Source organism: Passer domesticus, chromosome 9 (assembly GCF_036417665.1).
Source record: "Passer domesticus isolate bPasDom1 chromosome 9, bPasDom1.hap1, whole genome shotgun sequence".
In the NCBI taxonomy this organism is placed as follows: domain Eukaryota; kingdom Metazoa; phylum Chordata; class Aves; order Passeriformes; family Passeridae; genus Passer; species Passer domesticus.
In genome coordinates, this window is record NC_087482.1 from 12,611,777 (window position 1) to 12,625,748 (window position 13,972).

At 41.4% G+C, this 13,972-nt stretch overlaps 1 protein-coding gene and 1 long non-coding RNA gene across 2 annotated transcripts in view; one reads left to right on the forward strand and one right to left on the reverse strand.

The window, feature by feature from the left end:
* Positions 1-1,255: 1,255 nt before the first annotated feature.
* On the forward strand, positions 1,256-4,490 carry LOC135307651 (uncharacterized). Its single transcript, XR_010368343.1, has 2 exons — positions 1,256-2,146; positions 4,295-4,490. It is a non-coding gene; the product is annotated as an uncharacterized LOC135307651 (long non-coding RNA).
* A 6,003-nt stretch (positions 4,491-10,493) lies between these two features.
* LOC135307652 (IQ motif and SEC7 domain-containing protein 2-like) overlaps positions 10,494-13,972 on the reverse strand; it is a 98,856-nt gene continuing 95,377 nt past the window's right edge. The window contains exons 4-5 of the mRNA XM_064432057.1: positions 12,490-12,539; positions 10,494-11,085 (exon numbers count right to left, since the gene is read on the reverse strand). Coding sequence (XP_064288127.1) covers positions 10,639-11,085; positions 12,490-12,539 — 497 coding nt within the window. The 3' untranslated portion in view covers positions 10,494-10,638. The remainder of the gene's footprint in view (positions 11,086-12,489; positions 12,540-13,972) is intronic.

Genomic DNA, 13,972 nt, shown 5'->3' on the forward strand with positions numbered 1-13,972 from the left:
GAAATTACTGATATTCACTGAAATCTGGCTGAGAAGCACTCAGTACGGGAGGTCACAGTCAGTTTTGTGGCACCATCACCCCACAGCCGCTGCCTCACCTGCAGGTGGCTGGGGCTGCTCACCGACACAGAAGGGCTGTTAAAGGCGTGTTGAGCTTCATTTACTCAAGGGTAGAATTAATTTGTTTGAACTGTTTCTTTCAGATAAAATAAGCCCTTTAAAGGCTGCCGCTACTCTGTCATTTTAGGCATCTCCATGTCCACCTGCCTTGACTTTGCTTTGGTCTGTGTGGAACTGCAGAATGTTACAAAATGGCATTTGCAAAAAGAACAAGTAAACACAGGCTTAATGAACTCACTTATTTTGCTTCCTTTACTTATGACTCATAAAATGAAAATCCTTTAATGTTGTAGCACAAATAAATTGCCATGTTGGTTGCCTCTCGACTGTACTGCAAGTAGGGAACAAGAAGGGCTGAGAGTGAGGGATCAGGAAAAGGTGAGGATGTGCTCAGCTCTCATTAAGTAACATTATCCTGCTTCTTTTGCTTTTGAAGGGTGGAAAAGCAAGAGGTGATGTCTAATGCTCCCGGGCAGCAAACAATGGGTGGGGAACGCTGAGCTGGGTGCAGCACTTGGCAATCTTTGGGGTGCAGTGATGAGGTGCCAGTGCTTGATGGTATGGATAGAAGGGAACACGCCTCAGCCTTGTGACATGTGGGGTTAATGGGGCAGAGCCACACCATGTCCCTCTGAGGGGACCTGGGTGGCACTGCCACAGCAGTGCCACATCCCAGCTCTGGGCAGGAGAGGTAAAAAATGATTAAAAAATTAGTTTTTTATCTTCCTGGGCAGGAGAGGTGCAGGTCCCACAACACCTGCCAGACTGAATATCAGGAATGAAAGGGTTAAACTGAGGCCACCCTCTCCTGAGACAAGTCAGGCAGGTTCTGGTGATGTAGGGGTGATGTGGCAGCTTGAAAGAAAGGATAAACAGAGCGTGGTACAAACTGCTTGAAGAAAATGATCCAAAGAGTGAAAACAAGGCTGGGCAGTTGGGAAGCACAGGGAAAAGATGCCTCGTCATGAAGTCCACAAGAACTGAGGCAGCAGCCAGCACACCCCACCCTGTGTGTTCACTCAGCAAGCATGAGGATGGCATTGTGGGGGTATCCTAAATAAATAAACACCTGGGGTTTTCCAGCCACAGGGGGTGATATCACACCCACAGCACGAAACTGCAGGTGGACCATCACTGGCACGGAGAATGCTCTGTCCCTGCGCTGGCACCAGTGGTGCCACACCAAAGATCTTGTCCCATCCAGTGCTGTGTGTAACCACAGCTGAAATCACACTGCTGGCAGCTGCAGTTCTCTGCAGAATCCCTCCACCCTGACCTGACACATCTTCAAACTGCCTTGCACAGAACTGCACCATCTACTAAAAAAAAAGTTAAAACAGTATTTTTCTCTTTTGCTTCAGCAATATGCCCAACCTTTTCCTTTCCCCACTTTTATTTATGACTCCTCTCTGCTGTCTCTGCCACTGAGGTATTCATCCACGTGTTCCCATCATTTCAGGTTCCCTTCCTGGGCCATCCAATCCCTCAGCTGTTACAGCTCCTCATAACCCACATTTTGTGAACAACCACAACTCCCACAGTGATGTCCATTTCAGCCCATTCCACACAGAAGCGGAAAAATTTCTTCCTGAGAAGGAATTAATGCAAGAGAAGTGGAGATCAGTAAATGACTACAATAAAAATACCCTTCAGCTTTCCTTTTTATTCTTCCATATTTTTCCAGCAGCTGCTTAAAAACTGGTATTCAGCAATAAAATGACCTGATAACATTTAGGTCTTTGAGACATAGATATTTTATTTACTGAAAAAGTGTTACTAAACCACTTTACAAAAACATTCACCAGGCTTTGCAGCACTTCCAGGAAAATGCATACAATTCCTCCTCTCTTTATGCAATCATTGTTTGCTCCTGTTCAAGCTGACAGATGGTATGAAAGTTTTGCACTTGACATCCATAATTGTCTTTCCCACAGGCGTGTGCTCATCGATGATGTGCTCATTGCATCACCTCCTGACTTGGAACATTTTTTTAAAAAGCTGTTTCACATATGAAATCCTGGGAAAGGTGAGGGCAGGAACGGGTATTTCCACTTTTGCTCCTGGTTGTGGGCTGTGCAAGTGATGTGATGTGTTTGAAACCCAGATGTTAACATGGTCACTGTATAAATACATCAATAAATTCGTCCAGGCTCTTGTCCATCCACACTGACTGGACTGTGGCCATCTAAGAAACCACCTGAAAAATAAAGACACATTCTGTTAGTCAAAGGGACTCTCACAACGTCAGGTGGCACTTGCAGGGAAATTGTCCATCAGCTCTGCCATGTTAGATTAAAAGGAAGCACTAAATTGCCTCATGTTTTGAAGTATTTTATATTTTATTTCACGCTATAATTTTTTTTAACAGCCAAATAAGATTTAGTTTCTCAAGCAAGGGAAAATGTGCCGGAGAGTGTATTGAAATCAAGTTTCTGGCTCAGCGAGGGGAGGTGACCTGAGCTCAGTGCAGGAAAGAAGCTGTTGCTGTGGGACTGCACCCAAGGAGCTGTGGGCCAGCCTGGAGAGTGCTGCCTTTATGTCACACACAGGGGACAGTGATGAGTGAGAGGCCAAGGCTGGCTATAAAAAGACCTTGCAGCAACTGGTTAAAGCACATCTTGGCATTATTAATGGATACAGAAGGGACATGGGTCAAGAAGCTCTTTGCCAAAATAACCTTCATTGCACTGTAATGTCAGAGACAAGGGAAGAGCTCCATGAACTCAAGAACATTTCATTAATAATTATTAGTACAATATTAATAAACTATTATTTACATTATTTATATTAAATAATTTAAGTATTTCTATTAAATAATTTATTTATATATTTATGTTAAATATTTCTAGTATTAATTTAATTTATTATTTATTTATTAGTTCAATGAGGCATCTGTTTCTCCCTTTTCTCATCTGGGAAGAGAAACAGATGACCCAAAATGCCAGTGCTTTTTCACCAGCTTTTTTTCAAAGGCATTTCAAATTCCTGCAGTCAGAGGAATTGCTGAGGACATGTCCCCTGTGGTTCACTACTAATGTATAGACAGGTTGGGTTTGTGTGGGTTTTTTTTTGGTGGTTTTTTTTTTTTGGTTTTTGGTTTTGTTTTTTTGTTGTTGTTGTTGTTATTGTTTGTTTTTTGGGTTTTTTGTGGGTTTTTTTGCATGAAGCTATGCTGGCAGTCTGGAAATTTGTGAGGAGGGTAATGGAATATTGCAACAGCCCAGGAAACTGCATATTGTACTAGTACAAAAAAAAATAGGAAGAGCAGAAACAAAGTTTCCTCCTCCTTTAGGCACAAAATACACAAACAAAAGATTTTGAAGATGTACAGATTGGCATAGCAGAGGAGTTAGCACATAATCAAGGACATTTTTAAAACCTGCTGAAATGCCATGAAAATTCAGGGCTATAAACACGTGGGATGCTCCAAGTCTGAATTGGAATATTCAGCGCATTCGTCACTGGGCTGGAAAATGTTGCTGCTCTTCCAATTTCAGGGGTTGAAGGACAACAGAAGCATCTCAAACTCTGCTGATTGCAGGGGTGTGTTTGGTTGGTTGGTTTTTTGGGGTTTGGTTGGGGTTTTTTTGGATGTTATTTTTAATTACAGCAGAGTCATTTTTTGGAGCCTGGTGTAAGGGCTGAGGCAGAATCAGAGACACGAGACTACCAGAAAGATGGCAAGGACAATATACAGGATGAATCATTAAATAAAAATGTTCTTCCTTGTTGGAGATGGACATAAAGAAATATTAGCCAGCAAGTGAAGGAATATCAGCCAAGAGAACACGGGGAGCTGGTGGAGGGGGAAGATGCTCAGGGGGTGGGCACCTCCCTTCAGGGCCCCACACTCAGCTGAGCTCTGCTCCTATAAAAAATCACTACAAAGTCAGACTGGCAATGGTTAAATGAAGTAATTTCCAGCCTTGGTTCACTCTGATCCCACTGCTGAGTCACAGAACTCCTGCACCGTCCCTGCTTCTCCCACTTCCCTGGACACTCACCCAGGGCCCATCTCCTCATCAGAAACCAGGCACTGTGCTGTGGCAGAGCTGAGAAACTGCAGAGAAAAGACATTTCCATCATGCCCTCCTAATATTTCATTTGCCTTGGAATGAATTTCCTCTGCTCATCATGTTAAAGACAGATTATTTTTGCTTTGCTCATTACACAGACCTGTCTAAAGCACTGTGTCCAAGGATGAAAAATAAATGAAAGCTCCAGTGGTGCCGTTACCCAGCAGAGCTGATGGATTGCACTCTCCTGTGGCTGCTTTCAGCTGCTGTGTCTCGTGAACCATGCTGCTAATTTCACATCTCAGTTACTGCAAAAATGCTAAATAAAGGTTTTGTTGTTGTTTTTTATTTCCATTTTATCCCTAAAAATGTGTGATTATTCACATGGCAAAAATGATAAATCTAAAGATTTGAAAAAGTGAAGAAGTGATGGCTTCAAGTCAGCATCACCCACACACAACTTTCATTTAAGTCTTGCTTAGCTGAGGAAGTACTTCCAGCAGAAATATTAATTTAAGATTTTCCTAACTTTCATGACCAGCCTCATCCTGAAGTTGATTTACTTTTGCTGAGTAATACAGGATTTGTCTTTAATTCTTGAAATAATAGGAAACAGAAAGAAGGCTTACTTTAAAAAACTACACCTAAAATGAATTTTTTGTGTGGTTCAGATATTTCTATTAAATTGGTTGTGCTATGTTCCCTTCCAGGAATTTTACATCAACAAAATATGGCACCAAAATCACTAAGCAGGGTAAAAATCCAGAAAGATTCCTTTGGAAAAGGTGTATTTAATGCAGCTGTAACACAGGGTGGAGATGAATAAAACACTACACAACTATTAAAATAAATATATGCTAAAATACCATACCTGTTTTTATGAAACTCTGAATCAAAATCAATCATTAAGGCCAACTGGAAAAAAACAAAGTTAAATAGAATTCATTGATTGTTAAGTCAACAAAAATCTGAAGAAAGATACAGATAAAACATTTGAAGATCTTTATTTTGTTTTTCTGTCCTTTTAATCTTGCATTTCTTTATTTCAACAAAAAAAAAAAAAAGCAAAAATTCTTGGGAAAGAACCTGTTTTTAAAAAGTTGCTATTTAGAAGAGCTTGAGAAGTTGTTTATTGCATGACGACTCATTCCCACAATCTGTGAGTGCACTGCCACGTGCAAACCTCTTGTCTTCTCAAAATCTGCTAAAGTTCTACAAATCCTAATTTCTAAACCAGGAATAGAAGCATCAGTGAAGAACAGCTCTGCAAATTCTTCTACTTCCACTAGAGGATGTTTCACTGGTCACCTTCAAAGGGCTCCCACAGCTCAGAGTGGCACAGAGGATGATGGTAAGTGGGTACTTACCTACCAAAAAAAAAAAATTGGTGAAGATGCGCATCCTGAAATTACAGCCCTCCAGAAAGAGGTCATAGTTGACTATTCCCACAAAATAATTCAAGAATGTCCTAAAATTTGTAGAAAACAGAAGCAAACATAGTGTTTAGTTTAACTGACAGCTGAGCATTAGCTTGGCCAGGCTTTCCAGAACACACTACAATCTCCTGGAAAGGCTGGAAATGCACCAAGTTCAGGGCACAATGGAATATCCACAGGTGATTGTCAAAGTGTAACTGCAATTCAAACACTGGGAAGGTCACGTGTGGCAAAGGATCCTTCAGGGCTGGAAACTGAGACACACAAACAGAGGACAAGGAGTAACTGGGCAGTACTTACTCGGTGCTGGGCTGAGGGGTCCGGGGCTCCCTGCCCGTGGCCACGAGGCACTGCCAGCTCCTGGGGGTTCCACGGAGCAGCCCAGGACTTGACCCTGGAAAGGACAAACGGGGCCCTGCCCAGGCAGGGCACAAGTGCCCTGGACAGGAGCTCCTGAGGCTGCGTGGGGTCAGCTGGACACACAGCCCCTGGGACAGAAGGTCTCAAAGCTGCCAGCACTCTCCGGGGCTCGAGGGGTTTAGGAATTGTCCACCAGGACCTCTGCCGTGCTTCCCTGTCTGCACATCTGGGTGCTGGAGTCACTCTCTCCCTGTCTGCACATCTGGCTGTTGGATTCATTGCTCTTTAGTGACTCTAGAACTCAATTTATTTCAGCACTACCCCACCAAGCTGAGTGAGGACGGGTCACAGACTCCACTCACCACCTCCTCCACCTGATCCTCAGTTCCTGGCCCCTCTGAAGTGAGCAGCACAAATCCCACTGCCTCAGCAGGGCCAGGATACCATTGGAAGGAATTTCCTTCATTTCAAATATGAAGAGTTGAAGCTCTTGGATTGCATTAAATGAGAAACAAAGAGTTTTAAATGATTTATTTGATTTCTCCACATGATCACAGTTATAGTTTTACATCAATAGGGTCTGTTACTACTTACAAACAGAATGCATATTAAAATGAAAGCACTCCTTTCTTCCCCAGAGTTACAAAAGGGGTCTCGAGCCTCCCCAGAACAGAAGCTTCTTGTAAGCATAATGATTTTTGAAGTCTTTAAGAGTCTGCATTCAAGACCTAATTCTAACAGTTTAATACAACTCAAAGCTGATTTAAGTTCCTAGCAGGAGATAGGCAACCTCAAAGTGACTGCAGACTTATAGAAATGCTAATTTACACACTATGTACAATTTAAATAATTCTCTATTCCCCCTACTGGTCCCATTTTCACCACCCCCTTTTCTCTTTTCCAAATTGAATCTTGTTATTGGTTCCACTTTTCTTTGAAATATATACACGAGAATCCATTTTTCAGTCAAGAAGTGCGATGGTATTTTACAAGGGAACAGCAAAATGCATGCTTAACTGCAGAAAACACACAGCTTCATATGGAACAGCAAGTCAACATCTAGAGATTCAGTGTTTAAATATCTGCTGACTGTCTTTCAGCTCATTTTATCAAGAAACAAGAGGCTTCTGCTGCATGCAGTACATGATGGGAAAATCATTCTACACTGTATGTTAGACTCTTTTTTTTAGCAATACAAGACGCACATTATATTAGGATGAACTTTGATTTTTTGTTTCTTTACATTGTTTTACATTTCATTCTTAACTTAAAAAAATAAAAACCCCAAATATATATTTGATTGTTGTCCCAGAAAAGATTTTTTTTGTTGTTGCCACACCTTCATTCTTTACGTTTCCCTTTCATTTGTCCAAATCAGCATTACTGCTTTGCCACATCGTTTATGGGAAGAGAGAATCACGGTCAGTCTATGCAGTTCTGTACCAGTTTGTAATTGGCAATGGTATCTGATAAAAAACCCTCTTCATTCTACTCCTGTCTGCAGGCTGAAGAATTCATTTTAATTCATTTTCTTAACCCCAGGCAGTGTTAAGTGCTGGAATTCTCCTATTCTAGGCACGACCCACACTGCTCTAAGCAACTGTTGATCAAGGATGGAGTCAGAGAGGTTTTACTATGACCCTAAACAAGCAGCAAAGGTCTGGAGACTTGTGCTGACACCAAGACACTTTTGTTTGGTTGGAGTACATAGAAACACATAGTCTAAGAAACAAAACAGAACAAAACTAGGGAAAAAAAAAAAGTAAAGTCCACTGTTTCTCCTCCTTGGCTTGAAAGAGCAAGAACAGAGTTTCCAAATCCCGTGCTCTCAGGTTACCAGTTTTGGTTTCTAACCAGCCTCCAAGTGATCTGTGATTTCACACTCCCTGCAGGCCCAGGGCAGGCACATTCTCCTCCCCAGTGTCCATGGAACCATGTGGAAATGTTTCTGTGCATGCACGTTTGTGACATCTCCTCAACACTTTGGTTCACAAATACATTGACTGCACATGGAAAATCAGTGGGCAGGCATTAAACTGTGGCTCACTGTTTAAGCACAGAATATATGTAACTCTAATTTAAATGAATGGAAGGGTTTTTTAAACACAAAGCAAATGCAGATCTGGGAGATTTAACACCTTCAGCGTTAATCAACACAGTGAGTCAGATTTTCCTCTCCACTGCTACTGCATATTCTGCCTTTATTCCATCTACAGAATTTTACTTCCATTATGCCTCTGCATCTGAAACAAGTACAGACTCCATCACCCAGTGAAGAGGAGCTTTCTTACCTCTGTTTTAATTAAAAGATGCAGTTTCTCAGAGATGTTTGCACCTAAATGGTTCTTCATCTTTTCTGGAACAACCTATAAATTACAGTTAGACTCTACTATTGGTACAGATGTATGAAGAAAAGTCTACATATTGAAACATGTTATCACTTTACTTCAACTAATATCAACAGTAACACTGATATATTTTGCAATTATACAATATGTAGAGTGTAGCCTCACACTAATAACATTAGATGACATGCAGACAGTTCTACTTTCCCTTATAAGAACAGTATATATTTTTTAAACTGCAAGGAACAGAGCCTCAGGGGACCCAGGTGAGCCCTCTTAAGGTAAGCCGCAGAATTTAGAATAGAATGAGTGACACAGAAAAAGAATAATAATCATTTGTTTTCTTTTCATGGAGATCATTCTGAGGAGAAGGAGCAGAAGGGGAAAACATATTGCACATGTGTGAAACAAACGTGGACTGCTGGAAACAAAAGGCTAAACTCTAGATTGCTGTATTTGCTCTCTGTGGAGGTGAACAAAGTGCTCAGTTTGCAGTTCTGCTGGTATTGTGGTATCCATGGTATGAAAGGGAAAAAATGACTGAACCTCTCCCATCCTCCCCACGCTAGAGATGCCATGAGCAAGCCAACAGGACAAGTCACTCTGTTGCTCCCATGTCCTCCCGATTTGGGACGCTTTTATTACTGTTTGTTTTCTGTTCCACAGAAACCCGACTGGTTGGAGCTGTGATTACTTTTACCCATCTCTCACTGGAACTTTTTGCTCATCCTCTTCAAGGTTTGCTTTTAGGCTGGTACAGTTTTGCAGTTGTGATTCCTTTGTCTCTACTGTTTAGGTGTTAAGTCCTTGCAGTGGCTCAAAGTGCTGAAACTACAAAGTAGGTGCCATGGATAACTTTGTACAGGATTTCGGGATACAAATTGTAGAGAAATTTGCAAATTGTTTGGTTACAACACATAAGCAACAACAGCACAGCCTATTTTTATGTGATGTCTTGCAACTAACTGGACTATGGAAGTGAAGGTTTGAGCATAAACTCAGCCTGCTGAGTGCTGGGTGTTTCAAACTAACAAATGTGATGAGTAAAAATGGTAAAGCCACTTCATTGCTAGCACATGGCTACATGGAATTACAGATTTTGAATTTTTTTTTAATATATATATATATATATATATATATATATATAAAAACCCTATACTAAATTCTAAAACAAACCTTCAAGTTTTAGAGCACTTCCACTGGAAACACTCTGGACTAGAATTCAGCTTCGCTGGGGGTAAAAATGAGCAATTATGGTAAACAGGAACCAAAGTAGCTGAGAAGGATGGAGGTTTGCCATTTTCATGTTTGAGATGAATGCTTTTGCAGTGTTTACATGCACCTGGCGGAACTCTTCCCATGTGCTCGTTCAATCCATATGCTTACAAAAGAAATGTGGATCATGTAAATTCACAGTTATCACAGCCTTTAAAGTGTCTAAGAACTTGTGTGATCGATGCTCGGAGGTGCCCCCTGGTAGGTGGGCACCCTCCATTGCTACGGAATAATTACTGCATCTTAACGAGTTTGCTTACCTGAAATAGCAGAGCAGCTCTAATACTGATTACGTATGATATCATCGTGTTAATAAAATAAGGATTTATACAAAGCAGTATTGGACTATAACATTTAAATGCTATGTTACTTGGCACATTTAGTAATGATTGCTTAGAAATCTTAACAAGTCCAGGGGACTTGTGATGAAAATACTGAAATGTTTGAAATTGGTTTCTAATGTTTAATGGTTTTGGTCTACTTTCATATGCTATTCATCTATTATACTGTCCTATCAAGTAAGTGGAATTCCTTGTAAAGTCTATATTGCTAGTTTTGTGGACTGAAAAAATTTCTTTCCAAGCACAAATGTTAACTATACAGTATATATATATATATATATTTATATGTATATATTTATATTATATAAAGTTTACTTACGTACTTTCATCAACCATATCAGGTCTACTTATTTTTTTTTGCCCATTGAGAGTAAAAGAGCAAGAATGCAACACTTGGTTCTGTCTGACTTTTTTCCCTGTTTTTTTTCCATAGGCTAGCTTTTCATTATGTGTGTAAAATTGTCCAGGGGTTTGGTGTAAAAGGTAGCTTTCCTCAGATTCAGCAAGCAGCACGTTGTCAAGGCAAGTTTGGAAATGAGAACTAACCAGATGGTGGTGAACATCTATCCAGTAGATAAGTAAAACCAGTATGGCCTGGGCTAACTGGAATTATTTTATTTAGTAACAGCAAGCCTTTAAGCTCATTAAACGGCCTGGGTAAAAACTGACGGTGTGATTTTGTTGCTTCCTCTAAGTGCCTTTGCAGCTGGGTTTGGAACTAGAGTCACGAGGAGGGTCTTTAGGCCTAGACTATGGTGCTGATGCCGCTGTGTTTGGGCTTGGTGCTGGCGGCGGCGGGCGGCGGGGGCGGCCCGTGGTGGTGCGGGCCGTGGTGCGGGCCGTGGTGCGGGGCGTGCGGCAGGTAGGGGCCGTGCCCGTGGCCGTGCCCGTGCTGGTGGTACTGGTGCGGGTGCGGGTGCAGGGGCGGGTGGTAGTGGTGGTGGTGGTGGTAGGGCGGCGGGTTCTGGTGGCAGAACTGCGCGTGGTGCGGGTGCGGCGTGGCGGCCGCGCCCTCCGCGTGGTGCGGGGTCTGCGCGGCCGCGTGGCTCTGCGAGGGGGGCTTGCCCCTCTTGCTACCGAACAGGGACCCTAGGAGTGAGGAGGAGTTGGGCATAGTCTGGTGAGGGCGAGATGGACACTCTCGGGTTGATGTAGCTCTTCGGCGCATGTGAGGACTGCTAATGATGGACCCCTAAAAAGAAATTAATAGAAAATAAAAATTAAAAAAAATATATCTTGAAATGTTCGGAAAGGGAAAAAAAAAATTAAAAAAAAAAAAAAAGAAAAAGTTCACACTGACCCACAAACTCCTCCTTTAGGGTTAACATGGGTGGATTATGTTAGAGAGCTCTAGGGGAAATTTTATCTCCACCTTCCCTAAGTGGCCAGTGGGGCACTCATGCCCTTCTTAGAGGTTGTTAAGCATTGGGTGATTTTCTCTCAATATTTTGACATAAAGTGATATGACTTCAAATTAAAAAAAAAAATGTCACGGAAATGTAACATGATATAAGACCTACGAGTGTGTTTTTAAAGGAAAAATACATTTTAAAATACTGCAAAAAATACCATACTTGCTTTTTTACCACAAAAAAAAAAGCGCTACATTAAATGCAACCTAAATAGTTAAACATACAGCAGCAAATATTACAGTTACAGCTCAGATTTTAAAATGGTATTTAAATATTTATTTATAGCAGTTTTCCACTACTATATATGACAGTGCTGCTTCTCAGGCCTACCTCTGCATTTTGTGGTAAATGGAACCATACCATTTTTGCCACTAACATTTCTATGTGCTTATATTTTTCTGACCTATGGTCCAACATTCTCTATTATTTAGCCTGGAATTTAGTTGCTGAAGTTGAGGGTTTGTATTTTTAAAGAGTTATGGGACACAAGAGTAGTTAGGCAATGTATGCTAGATTTAAACTGTAATCTACCTAAAGCAAACACAAAAAAAAAAAAAAAGAAAAAAGAAAAAAGAAAAAAAAAAGAAAAAATCTGTAAGCTGAATTCAGAGACATGAACAGTATATATAAATGGTTTGAAGATGAATGAAATCTCATGAAATCCACATTGAATTCACCTATCTGAATAATTTTTTTTGTCCTCCCATGCCCTATCTGTGCAATTCCATGGTGTCATGACTGCATACATTTAGCAATTGAACTCGAAAATAAGCAATGGGGATGGTTGAGCATGACAGTCAATAGTTGTAGCTAAATATCAAACAGCAAGAACAGTGTACTTGGTAACAAAGAGCAAGGTGGGCTTTTAAGCTGGGACCAGACTGAAATGGTGGCAAAAGGACACATCATATCCATTTAACCATGCTGGCAGGAACAAAGGGAACAAGGTTAGCTCAAACCAAAAATGGCATTGTTCTAAAACAAGCTGTCAGTGCTTTGTAAGCTGGAAGAATACAGAGTGAATAGCCTAGGCATGCATTTTACTTGTGGCAGGCAGGTTATATATATGTGTATATATATATATGTTAGAAGAAAAAAGAGCAAAAAAATATGTATGTATATAAAAGAAAGGTTTGAAATGCACATCATCACATCCAGCTAGACATCAGGAACTTCCTACTTACTTCCATATTGCTGCCTAGCGATCCTGCACTGCTGCGTCGCCCACGCTTGCCTGCCCAGGACATGCAACAGCAGAGATTAGAGACTGCGACACGACCGGCGCCAGGAGCCGCGGCCCCACAGCCCCACAGCTTCAGGGCCAGCAGGGACAGCAACTCCCTGCACCTGCCTGCGTTTCTAGGGGATCAGTGGAAATTTGGAGAGCTGCTGGTGCTGGGGATCGGCTCACACGAGCGGGGGGTGATTATTTTGTTGGTAATTTGCACAACTTTTGAAGTAGAGGTGTTTGGGCAGCTGGGTTTAGTGCTGCGCTTGTGATGCTGAGCAGCAATGATTTTAAAGGGTTTGGTTTACTGGAAGCTAATCGGCCATGGAGGTTTTTTTTTCTTTAAGTATTGAGATATAGTTGTGGGGTGGCATTAACTTAAATGCAAAATTTAACGTTGAAATATTCTGAACTTCAGTGTGGGGCACTGTGAGGGCCATCGGTTTTATCAATTAATCAGTTTTATCACTTCATCGGTTTTATCATTTTATCGAATTTATAATTTCAATTTCAGCTTTGAACCTCAGTGGATTTCATACAATATTCTTTCATGAAGTTTAAAAAAAAAACTAAACTTAATTTTTGATCAGTAAATCTGGAATCTGTCTTGACATTATGGCTAGATTTTGTTTGTTTAGCTGTGCAGTGCTTTATCTTTAAGCATGTTGGATTGTACTCCAACAGTCTCAAACTGCAAAAACTTTTGCCTAAACCCACACGTGAAACTCCAGACAGTTTGCCTAAAGAGCCAGAAGACCTCAGTGGCTGGATAGGACACAGGATCTCAGATTTTCTTTCTCACTTCACTTCAGATTTTCTTTCTCTTCACAGAGAAAATAGCATCTGGCTGCAGTGGAAATAGAGATTTTTAGAAGATAACTTGTGGAGCTTTGCTTTGCAAAGTTTCAGAATACTTTCCTGGCAGGGTGCAGAAACAAAGCTGAGCTTTGAGGAGCCCTCCTGGTGCTCAGAGCTTCCCTAAAATCTGCAGGGCTTTCGAAACCAAAGCTTTCTCAGCACTCTCTCCTTGTTTTCCTGCAAGGCCAAATATCAGTCTCCACCCTGCATTGGCTGCATTCAGAGTTTTCTACACGGAGAGGTAGTTTTGGCAGAGAATGTGAGGATTTCAGCATCACTTAACCAATTAATGATGTACCCTCATCACAGACACCCCAAAAGCACCTGTGATCAGAACTAGAGAGCAGTGGAACTGCTCATAGGGCAATTCAGACTACCCAAAGGATCAGGATGACCAAAATCTACCACCTGCTGGATTTATAAGCATAGTATTGACCTGGTTGGTCACAGAACACTGCCCTGAAACAAGTTTCTTGTAAGAGCTACAGTTCCAGGCTACTGGAACATTCTCCCCTCTTAAAAAGAGTTGCTCCCCAGTACAACCCCTCTGCAGTGACATTAAATTGAGGGGAAGGCGTTTG